The following is an 11,533-nucleotide window of genomic DNA, read 5'->3' on the forward strand; positions in this document are numbered from 1 at the left end:
TCCACGGGAGATTATGTTTGTAATTCTGCAGGTTAATTTCATTCATCAACTTTCATTTCGCAAATTGATATTCCAGTTCAAATAATGCTTTTCAATCATTGAATCCATAACAAATAAAAGAAAGAACACAAAACTTCTCTTTTTCTTCGAAATTACTTGCCAAAGATAATATACGAAGGATGCCGATGTGAGTGCACGCACTTTGACTTCCATTTGAGTTTATATTTTTCTCCAATTTCCTCTGCCCAAACATTCGCGTTTTCAATGTGAATGGCAAAACTGCATTGTGTTCTGGACACAATGAACTTTAAAAAATGCAGGAGACGCAAAACGAAAAAAAATACAAAAGTTTGCAAATATTGTTGCTTCTTGGTCTTGTTTGCGATGATTTTTTCTTTATTTTCATTTTTTATTGAAGGATTGCTTTCAGAGCTTGAAGATTGCACCGAAATTGAGCAGAAAGTCAAAATTGAAGAAATGAGAGAAGTGATGAACGAGAAGGATGATGAAGAATTCAGATCTATTTTCACAAAAGAAATATTCAACAAAATATCCATAAAGATTGAAGAAAAGAAAATGTCAATGGATAATGCAATTATGCTGCTGAAGCATGTTGGTTATTACAAAGCATTGAAAAAAATATCCAAACTGAACTTTAACGGAACTTCGTTGGACTATATATTTGCGAGGATGATTTTATATAAAGCGACGAAAAATGAAGAAAAAAACGAAAAGCTTCTGATAGATCTCTGCAAATGCTTTGCTTTGTTGAAAGATGGAGTGATTTCACCGGAATTGCTTTCAATCTGCGTGCCTTGTCTTCTGAAAAATGCTTTGATGAAAGACAAAAGAGAAGAAACACAAAAAGAAGTGGAAATTGCTTTGCTGGGTTTGAGCGATATGGGATATTGTGTATGAGCACTTCTTTTTCATTTTTGTTATGTTTTTTACCCTTTATTTCTAATCAGTATTTTAGGCAAGAACTGTATTTGAAAGAAATTATAGAAATCATTAAGCATCAACAGAAACACAGAAATCTCACAAAACTTGCCTATCAATCTGCTTGGAAATTCTTTATATACATATATTCCAATGATTACATCTTGAAAGATATGATTGTGAATGAGCTGCATTTCGGAAGGGAAGCAGCAAGAGAATTGAATGAACTCACAAGAAATGTGAATTGGAAGAAGAAAAAAGAGGAAATGAGCAAAGAAGAAGCGAAAGATGAGTTTATATTGATGAGATGGCTCGATGCTATTAATTATTACAATTCCTTTTGCAAATTGTGGAACGAAGAATGTGTTGAACTGATAGGAAGCGTTGTTCGGGTATTTCGAGCGGCAAAGGATAATCACAGCGTTATTAGCAATCAATGCATTTATCCCTTGAGAAATGCAACAGAAAATAGAGTTGTGAAAGTTGATGAGTTGTTGAAAGGAGGAGCTGTTGAAGCTGTTTTGGAGGAGATGCAGGGACGAACAGTGGATGACGGAATGTTATTTAATTGCTTGCAATTCTTTACGAATGTTTCGGAAAAATTGAAAGAAAAGGAGAAAGATGAAAAGGAAAAGGTTAAAAGAAAGGCAATCAAAAGAAAGATATTTGAAAAGATGGAAGAAGAAGGATATGAAGATACCATAACAAGTTTTTATGGAATATTTGATTTTCTTAACAGAAATTTGTCTTTACCTTTTAATGAGTTATCTTTTAATATTTCTGGTTATTTTGTTTATGTTTGAGGAAATTCATTGTATTTTGTAACTCTTTATTTTCAATTTTCTCTTTTTTCATTCATTTCACAAAACGGTGCAATAATTAATTTTTATAAGTTTCTTTTAAAAGTGATTAGTTATCCAGATTCATCAAAATGAAGTGAAGAAATAACAAAAAAAAAAAGAAAAGAAAATTCAATTTATTTTTTCCAAATTAAAATATTAAAAATCATCAATTTCTTCATTTTCTTCTTTCTTTCACCAAAGTTCTTCTCAAAATGAGTTGACAAACATTTTTTATTTCAAAGTCTTCATTCATTCTTTTGATTGTTTTTCTCAAAACAACCTCTTTTCAGCTCATTGGCAAAAAGAAAATTGTGTTTTCGCAATGCTTCCTTTGCTTTCGAGGAATATCAGAAACCCTCAGTGAATGTTGTAAATGCAACAAAAACAGCAAACAACGACGTTGATGCTGCTTCAAGTGAAGAGAAGCATTCAACCCAAACGCTTTCCTCTGCCTGTTTCCTCATTCTTCATCATTTCCATTTCCAAAAGTTAAAACAATCCGTTTGCAGCATCTGAAGGCAATAAAAAACTGTTTAATTTGTAAATCGGAGAAGAGGAAGAAATTCTGATGGGAGTTTTGATGCATCCCCTGAAGATTGAAGATTGAAGATTGAGAGAGAAAGAGAAAGAGAGAAGAATTAAAATAAAAATCAAAATTGAATTGTTCATTTGAGTTGATGGGCTTTTTGCGAAGAATTTGAAATAAGAAATGTCTCTTTAATTTATAGAAGAAGAAGAAGAAAACAAAGATGATGGTAATAAAGTTGAGGATTCTGAATAATAAGAAGATAAAGACGAAGACGAAGAAGGAAAAGAGAAAGAGGAAGAAGAGGAAGAAGAAGAAGAAAAAGATAATGATGATGATGAATCTGTTTTTAATTCTTCTTCAACTCTTTCTCTTTCACTCTCCTCCTTTTCTTCTTCCTTTGCGTTTAATACCCCTCTCAACACGACTCGATCTTCTTCTTCTTCTTCTTTCTTTTCTTCCCTTTCTTCCCTTCTTTCCCTTTCTCTTCTCCCTCTTCTCTTTCTTTTCCTTCGCATCTGTCAGCATACTCTCCTCACTGAAGCAGCCTTTCCATTCTGTTAATGCAACTTTTCCCCATCCAGAAGCTGCTCAAGCGATGATGGCATGCCATCCAACGTGTATCTGAGTAATTCAATGATTCGGATGGAAGGAAACAGAGCAGATGCTTTCAAAGGAAGATGCTGCCAGAAACACAGGGAAATAAGCAAGATGAGTGAGTGTGCCTTCACAAGCGACTGGAAGTTTTCGTGGATCGAATTGATGAGGATCTGCAGGCATAATCAGTTTTTGAGCGAAAAATATTTTTAGTCTTCAAAATATGTCCGTTAAAATTTTTAAGATAAATAAATAAATAAATAAATAAATAAAAATAAAATAAAAATAAAAATGAAAATAAAAAAAATGGAAAACCAATTTAAAAACTATTTCCAAAACAACATAATACCTTTTCTTTTTAAAATAAGATCGACTTCTCGCATCTCTGATTGAAGCAGTCTGTCTTTTATCATTTCTTCCTGCAGTTTATTTTGTTAACCAAAGTCAAAAGAACATCAAGGTTGCACCTAAAGGGAAAGAAAAAAGAAAAAGGATATTGGAAATAAAAAACTTGAAATTATCATTGCAATTAAAGTGCATAAGCACCTTAATTATCAAGAAAGTGTTTCATCAATTCCTTCTCTTTTTGAGAGAGACGCCACAATCTATGGGCCAGTCGCCACATTTGATCAATGATGTCTGCTTCGCAATTCCCTCCGATTGTTGGACTTACTCCGTCGGCTGATTCTGCAATGCAGCACAGTGGGGCGCAAAGCCAACCAGGGACCTTGTCACAACCTAACATCTTTTCTTCCTCTTCAATTTTTTCACCTTCTTCATCGGAAGGTTTAGCACAGGAGTTGACCCCTTCAGCTGACAGAAAGGAGAATGATGATGTGTTAGACATATCCCAACTTATTTGTCAGGAGTTTGAGGACATTTTCGGACAAACGCCGAATATTTCAATTTTTGATCTTAGGATTTCCCCAAGATCCGTTCAAGATGTTGTTGAGGAGTACAAGACACAGGATTTTAGCCCGTTGTTATCGCTTGAACCGCCCACTGCCAAGAGAACAGAAAACTGGATTAACGATACATTAGATCAGGCGGGTTACAAGGTGGAGATTTTTCTTTTCCAGGCGATTAAAGCTGCGCTCATACGTTTAGCCGAGATACCAACTTCAAGTGAAGGTGCAAAACAAAGGCTAGCTGACATCTTGATAATGATTACCAGGGCTCTTCAAGAGGCACGAACTGTTCGAATTCAAGGCAGGTTTGGTTTCAGGGCTGCCACAGCGATGAGCACAGACGCTTCAACGGGAATTCTCACAAAGAGACAGGAACTGATTCTCAAAGAAACAAGGCAGGAAGCCAAGCTAGAGAGAGGCTTCCAGAGACCAGCACTTCCTATTACACGTGTTCAGGCTCCTGTTAGAGAACAACCAGGAACACTTCAAAGAAGATTTTGTTATCCCATTTCTCACACAAATACACGGTTTTTTCGGAGATACCCCCGGTCCTCAGCCCCCACAAGAAGACATCAATTCGGAAGAAGGAGGAACCAGAGCAGTTGAAGCAGGAGACCAGGGGTGCGTCAACAATTTTAGGTCCAGTTCACAAGGAAACAGAGCAGAGGAGGCACATTGGAGGGAGAACCGCTTTGTTTCTCTCAGCATGGAAGCGAATCGGAGGAGAGAAATTGATAAGCAATGGAGTGCAGGACATGTGGAAAAGCAAGCAGTCCAGGAAAGCTCTCAGCAGAGCCCAGTTCAGAGATGGAGCGTGTCTTCTCAACCAACAAAAGATCGAGGAATTCAAGAAAATATTAGAAGAACAGTTACGAACAGGAGTTGTTATCCCAATGGAGCAGAGGGAGGTCAAACACAGAAACAATGTTTTTCTCATTCAAAAGAAGTCAGGCAGCTGGAGACAGATTCTCGATTGTCGGAAACTAAACGCAGCAGTGAAGAGAACACATTTCAAGTGCGATGGAGAAAAAACAGTAGAACGACTTATAAGACAGAAAGATTACGCAGTATCCCTCGACTTGGAACAAGCTTATTATTTAATTCCAGTTTCAAGAGAATTAATTCCCTATCTTGCTTTCAGATTCATGGGAAAAGACTACTCCTTCAAAGGCATGCCTTTCGGCTTTGTAGATGCACAGCGCCTGTTCACACATATAATGAGGAAGGTGACAGCGGAGATAAGAAGGAAATGGGATGTCAGAGTCGTTGCCTATTTGGACGATCTTCTTTTTCTGCATCAAGATCAAGAAGTCTTGAAGAAAATAATTCAGGAAATCATCTCGTTTCTAGAAAGCCTTGGCCTTCTGATAAACAAAAAGAAATGCAACCTCATACCGAGTTCGCAGTTCAGCTTCCTTGGATTCGAATGGAATACAACCAGCTTCGATGTTTGCCTTACGGAGGAAAGAAAAAAGGCACTGAGAGAACTGTATCGCTCGTGGGAGAGAAGGTGTTTAAGAGCCAAGACCGTGAGAGTGAAGGATTTCGCATTATTCGTAGGAAAGCTCAGTGCAACGCGCTTCGTTCTTTCAGACGCATCTTTACACCTCCAATCCATCTACAAATTGTTGCAGAAAGGAGTTACGACAGGCGGATGGGATGGAATGATGAAGCTGAATGCGTCAATCCTCCTGCAGATAAGAAAATGGAGATGGATGTTGATGAAGAACCCCGTACGCAGACTAACTCCAGTGTTTATTCCAGAAGCAGTGCTAACCACAGATGCATCAGAAAGCTCCTGGGGAGCAACCCTCAGACTAAACAGAATGTCACGAGATTGTCATAGTCGTTTTCCATTCGCGGTGAAAAACCAATCATCCAACTTCAGAGAACTAAAAGCTGTGGAACTTGCCCTAACACATTTTGCACCAATCCTAGCAGAGAATCGGATTTCACAGTTGCAACTTCGTTCAGACAACTCAGCAGTTGTTTTCAACGTGAACAGATGGAATGCAGGAAGGAATCTCCGTCAAACACTCAAAAGGATATGGACATTGAAGGAGAAACTGAAGATAGTCCTGAGAGCAGTTCATCTCCCCGGATTGCGAAACACAAGAACCGATGCTTTGTCCCGCCTGGAAAGAGCAGGAGACTACAGCATTGCAGACAGCGAGCTCAAAGAAATCTTGTCTGTTCTTCAAGTTACTCCAACGCTGGACGCCTTTGCAGCTCAACACAACCACAAGGTCTATCGTTGGTGCGGAATAGGAAGCCCATTGGGAGAAGAAGGTCTGGCATATCCATGGAAGAACGAGTGCGTTCTGGCACATCCCCCAGTTCCCCTGATACCAATGACGATTCGGAAGGCACAGAAGGAGAAAGTACCAGTTGTATTACTCCTGCCGAACTGGAAGTGGCAGAACTGGGATGTGTTATTGGAGAAGACGCCTCATCGGACATTCGAATGGAGGAGTCTGAGAACAGTACTGAGAAAGGGTCCATCAATGGCAAGCACAGGTGCATGTCTTCCTCCAGGCCGGTTAAGAGTCATATTGATCAATCCACCAGAGTTAAAGGCGAGAGCTGGTGGAGAAGGGCGTTGGAAGAAAGATCTTTCCCAGTTTCATTGGCAGAGGAGTGCATATCTGGAATTGCTCAGTCGACGTGGGATGGATATTTATTCGGCTTTGCACACTTTGGAGAACAGTGGGAAAAGAGTGATATGGGCATAATTCCAGAGGATATTCACGAGTGGGCAGCTCGATGTTCCAGTATATTTATTACCCTCAGAGACAATGGAATGAAGCTGTCATGTTTGCAGCTCATCCGCTCAGCAGTTTCATTTTTCACAAGCTTGGTTTACAACACAAATTTAGGGGATATTCCTATAATAAAAATATTGTTCAGAGGGTTTAAAAGAACGGAGATGACAAGAAAGAAGAAGGTGCAAGAGATCTGGAATCCGAAGACCATTCTGACATACTTTTCTCATCTTGGAGAAAATCAAAGCTTGAGTTTCAAACATCTGACAATGAAAGCCATTGTGCTGACCATGTTATTCACTGCGTGCAGGTTTACAGAGTTGGAAAGAGTAGATATGGAACGATCCAGATTCGAGCAGGAAGGAATATATCTGGACACAAGGCTAAAAACATCGCTTAATCGAACAGAGATTTCCGTTCCTTTTTTTAATGAAAACCCGACAATTTGCCCAGCTTCGGCCATTCAAGTTTTGTGGGAAGAGATAAAGAAAAGAAGACCAGATGGAAATAAATTGTTTTTAAATACCGAAACTTTTCATCCTCTTACAGTGGAAGGTATTAGAAAATTGGCAAAGGAGACATTGAAAGAAGCAGGAATTCCAGGCCATTTCACTCCTTATTCTATAAAGGCTGCAACACTTTCAACGCTAATGATGTCTGGAATTCCACCAACTCAGATTGCGAAGTTTGCCTTTCTTTCCCCTAGAACAGACACTTTGGTGAAGCATTATGTGAAGGCCAATCTTGCTTCAACCTTGGGGAAAGTGATTGCCTCAACGATGAATGTTCCCAGTGAAGAGTCAGCAAACAATCCGTGTGCAGAAAATGGTGTCAAGATGTGCGTCAAACCAGAAAGAGACCAGAAGAACAAAAAGGAGAGACGAGAAATGGAATCTGGGATGGTACTGAGGGATAATAAGTGCCTGATGAAGCCATGTTTGAGTGAGGAAGAAGCTAAAAATTCTGTTGAATTCCCTTCCAGAGTAGACGAGCCTGATGAGGAGATGGAGGAACAGAAGTCACTTGGAGAACAATTCATTATTCGAACAAGATCACAAGCAAAAAAGGAGGAAGAGAGCAACAACGCAAAGAAGACGCACACTGTGGTAGTAATGATGGCTTCATCATCCAACTAATTGATTCTTTCAAACAAGAGAAGGAATTGATGAAACACTTTCTTGATAATTAAGGTGCTTATGCACTTTAATTGCAATGATAATTTCAAGTTTTTTATTTCCAATATCCTTTTTCTTTTTTCTTTCCCTTTAGGTGCAACCTTGATGTTCTTTTGACTTTGGTTAACAAAATAAACTGCAGGAAGAAATGATAAAAGACAGACTGCTTCAATCAGAGATGCGAGAAGTCGATCTTATTTTAAAAAGAAAAGGTATTATGTTGTTTTGGAAATAGTTTTTAAATTGGTTTTCCATTTTTTTTATTTTCATTTTTATTTTTATTTTATTTTTATTTATTTATTTATTTATTTATTTATCTTAAAAATTTTAACGGACATATTTTGAAGACTAAAAATATTTTTCGCTCAAAAACTGATTATGCCTGCAGATCCTCATCAATTCGATCCACGAAAACTTCCAGTCGCTTGTGAAGGCACACTCACTCATCTTGCTTATTTCCCTGTGTTTCTGGCAGCATCTTCCTTTGAAAGCATCTGCTCTGTTTCCTTCCATCCGAATCATTGAATTACTCAGATACACGTTGGATGGCATGCCATCATCGCTTGAGCAGCTTCTGGATGGGGAAAAGTTGCATTAACAGAATGGAAAGGCTGCTTCAGTGAGGAGAGTATGCTGACAGATGCGAAGGAAAAGAAAGAGAAGAGGGAGAAGAGAAAGGGAAAGAAGGGAAGAAAGGGAAGAAAAGAAAGAAGAAGAAGAAGAAGATCGAGTCGTGTTGAGAGGGGTATTAAACGCAAAGGAAGAAGAAAAGGAGGAGAGTGAAAGAGAAAGAGTTGAAGAAGAATTAAAAACAGATTCATCATCATCATTATCTTTTTCTTCTTCTTCTTCCTCTTCTTCCTCTTTCTCTTTTCCTTCTTCGTCTTCGTCTTTATCTTCTTATTATTCAGAATCCTCAACTTTATTACCATCATCTTTGTTTTCTTCTTCTTCTTCTATAAATTAAAGAGACATTTCTTATTTCAAATTCTTCGCAAAAAGCCCATCAACTCAAATGAACAATTCAATTTTGATTTTTATTTTAATTCTTCTCTCTTTCTCTTTCTCTCTCAATCTTCAATCTTCAATCTTCAGGGGATGCATCAAAACTCCCATCAGAATTTCTTCCTCTTCTCCGATTTACAAATTAAACAGTTTTTTATTGCCTTCAGATGCTGCAAACGGATTGTTTTAACTTTTGGAAATGGAAATGATGAAGAATGAGGAAACAGGCAGAGGAAAGCGTTTGGGTTGAATGCTTCTCTTCACTTGAAGCAGCATCAACGTCGTTGTTTGCTGTTTTTGTTGCATTTACAACATTCACTGAGGGTTTCTGATATTCCTCGAAAGCAAAGGAAGCATTGCGAAAACACAATTTTCTTTTTGCCAATGAGCTGAAAAGAGGTTGTTTTGAGAAAAACAATCAAAAGAATGAATGAAGACTTTGAAATAAAAAATGTTTGTCAACTCATTTTGAGAAGAACTTTGGTGAAAGAAAGAAGAAAATGAAGAAATTGATGATTTTTAATATTTTAATTTGGAAAAAATAAATTGAATTTTCTTTTCTTTTTTTTTTGTTATTTCTTCACTTCATTTTGATGAATCTGGATAACTAATCACTTTTAAAAGAAACTTATAAAAATTAATTATTGCACCGTTTTGTGAAATGAATGAAAAAAGAGAAAATTGAAAATAAAGAGTTACAAAATACAATGAATTTCCTCAAACATAAACAAAATAACCAGAAATATTAAAAGATAACTCATTAAAAGGTAAAGACAAATTTCTGTTAAGAAAATCAAATATTCCATAAAAACTTGTTATGGTATCTTCATATCCTTCTTCTTCCATCTTTTCAAATATCTTTCTTTTGATTGCCTTTCTTTTAACCTTTTCCTTTTCATCTTTCTCCTTTTCTTTCAATTTTTCCGAAACATTCGTAAAGAATTGCAAGCAATTAAATAACATTCCGTCATCCACTGTTCGTCCCTGCATCTCCTCCAAAACAGCTTCAACAGCTCCTCCTTTCAACAACTCATCAACTTTCACAACTCTATTTTCTGTTGCATTTCTCAAGGGATAAATGCATTGATTGCTAATAACGCTGTGATTATCCTTTGCCGCTCGAAATACCCGAACAACGCTTCCTATCAGTTCAACACATTCTTCGTTCCACAATTTGCAAAAGGAATTGTAATAATTAATAGCATCGAGCCATCTCATCAATATAAACTCATCTTTCGCTTCTTCTTTGCTCATTTCCTCTTTTTTCTTCTTCCAATTCACATTTCTTGTGAGTTCATTCAATTCTCTTGCTGCTTCCCTTCCGAAATGCAGCTCATTCACAATCATATCTTTCAAGATGTAATCATTGGAATATATGTATATAAAGAATTTCCAAGCAGATTGATAGGCAAGTTTTGTGAGATTTCTGTGTTTCTGTTGATGCTTAATGATTTCTATAATTTCTTTCAAATACAGTTCTTGCCTAAAATACTGATTAGAAATAAAGGGTAAAAAACATAACAAAAATGAAAAAGAAGTGCTCATACACAATATCCCATATCGCTCAAACCCAGCAAAGCAATTTCCACTTCTTTTTGTGTTTCTTCTCTTTTGTCTTTCATCAAAGCATTTTTCAGAAGACAAGGCACGCAGATTGAAAGCAATTCCGGTGAAATCACTCCATCTTTCAACAAAGCAAAGCATTTGCAGAGATCTATCAGAAGCTTTTCGTTTTTTTCTTCATTTTTCGTCGCTTTATTTAAAATCATCCTCACAAATATATAGTCCAACGAAGTTCCGTTAAAGTTCAGTTTGGATATTTTTTTCAATGCTTTGTAATAACCAACATGCTTCAGCAGCAAAATTGCATTTTCCATTGACATTTTCTTTTCTTCAATCTTTATGGATATTTTGTTGAATAGCTTTTCGATTAAAATGGTCTCCAATTCTTTTTGCTTCATTTCTTCCATAAGTCCATTCATTTCTTCAATTTTCTTTCTTTGTTCATCTTCATCGCAATCTTCAATCCCAAAAAACAATTCTGTAATAAGAAAATAGTTTAATCAGAATAAGCCAGAATTCAAATGCAACAATGAATGCACACTATTGAACTTTTTTGTGCTGTCTGTCTCCTATGTACAGATTTTTTTTAAAAAAATTGAATGAAGACAGCAATGCCATTTTGATATTCACAATGAAAGTTCATTTGATTGGATTGAAGAAAACGTATGAAAAATGAAAACTCACAAAAGCCCTAAAAAAATAAATTCATTCAAACTATTCCATCTTTCGATAACATTTTCGACTTGTATTTTCAAAGAAATAAAACTGTTAATATATTGAAATCTTTTGTAATGGATTCCATGATCATCAGATTTGAAAAAACGGAATTATCCGTCCATAAAATGAGAATTCCGTGAGAGAACATTTCTTGTAGTACTAGGAATATTATTTCCTGTGATGACAACAAGAAATGAGGCAATGCAATATTTTTGGAATTCTGTCTGATGATTTTTGGTAATTTGATGACCAAGGGGAATGCAACAATTTCATCAATAACACAAAAAGACATTATGTATGCAACTTATATTGTTCTATTGATTGTGAAGATATTTCTATTTGTATCCTCTCCAGAGTCCAGAAATCCTGCTTATTGTTGAAATGGCCAATCTCCGCTTTGGAGAGAAAGATGATGAGAATGGAGCTGATTATTATATAGCCATTGGGAAATAAATGAAGTTTCGCAAGATACATGATTTTCATGATTTTTATTTGGTGC

At 36.6% G+C, this 11,533-nt stretch overlaps 4 protein-coding genes across 4 annotated transcripts; 3 read left to right on the top strand and 1 right to left on the bottom strand.

Annotated features, from left to right (window-relative positions):
* Positions 1-112: 112 nt before the first annotated feature.
* MONOS_17130 (uncharacterized protein) lies at positions 113-918 on the top strand (the record flags this gene model as incomplete). Its single annotated transcript, XM_067870021.1, has 2 exons — positions 113-348; positions 419-918. Exons 1-2 carry the CDS (start codon positions 315-317, stop codon positions 916-918), a joined length of 534 nt encoding a protein of 177 aa, XP_067732917.1. The 5' UTR covers positions 113-314.
* Positions 919-4,957: 4,039 nt separating this feature from the next.
* MONOS_16617 (putative Reverse transcriptase (RNA-dependent DNA polymerase)) lies at positions 4,958-6,544 on the top strand (the record flags this gene model as incomplete). The annotated part of the gene is made up of 1 exon (XM_067869511.1): positions 4,958-6,544. The coding sequence occupies one exon, from the start codon at positions 4,958-4,960 to the stop codon at positions 6,542-6,544; it is 1,587 nt and encodes a 528-aa protein (XP_067732918.1).
* A 299-nt stretch (positions 6,545-6,843) lies between these two features.
* Positions 6,844-7,710, top strand: MONOS_16616 (uncharacterized protein; the record flags this gene model as incomplete). Its single annotated transcript, XM_067869510.1, has 1 exon — positions 6,844-7,710. The coding sequence occupies one exon, from the start codon at positions 6,844-6,846 to the stop codon at positions 7,708-7,710; it is 867 nt and encodes a 288-aa protein (XP_067732919.1).
* A 1,662-nt stretch (positions 7,711-9,372) lies between these two features.
* On the bottom strand, positions 9,373-11,107 carry MONOS_18574 (uncharacterized protein). Its single transcript, XM_067871605.1, has 4 exons — positions 11,033-11,107; positions 10,859-10,883; positions 10,302-10,795; positions 9,373-10,245 (listed from the first exon to the last, which is right to left on the bottom strand). The coding sequence occupies exons 1-4, from the start codon at positions 11,051-11,053 to the stop codon at positions 9,472-9,474; spliced, it is 1,314 nt and encodes a 437-aa protein (XP_067732920.1). The 5' UTR covers positions 11,054-11,107; the 3' UTR covers positions 9,373-9,471.
* Positions 11,108-11,533: the final 426 nt, after the last annotated feature.

Source organism: Monocercomonoides exilis (assembly GCF_001643675.1).
Source record: "Monocercomonoides exilis strain PA203 chromosome Unknown scaffold8-1962414, whole genome shotgun sequence".
NCBI classification, from domain to species: domain Eukaryota; phylum Preaxostyla; order Oxymonadida; family Polymastigidae; genus Monocercomonoides; species Monocercomonoides exilis.

Excerpts from the sequence above, each read along its gene's own strand:
- MONOS_18574 (XM_067871605.1), bottom strand. The coding sequence starts at position 11,053 with ATGTTATCGAAAGATGGAATA. Across the intron at positions 10,884-11,032 it reads TGTTATCGAAAGATGGAATA|ACAGACAGCACAAAAAAGTT; the intron begins GTTTGAATGAAT and ends TGTACATAGGAG. Across the intron at positions 10,246-10,301 it reads TGAGCGATATGGGATATTGT|TATTTTAGGCAAGAACTGTA; the intron begins GTATGAGCACTT and ends ATTTCTAATCAG.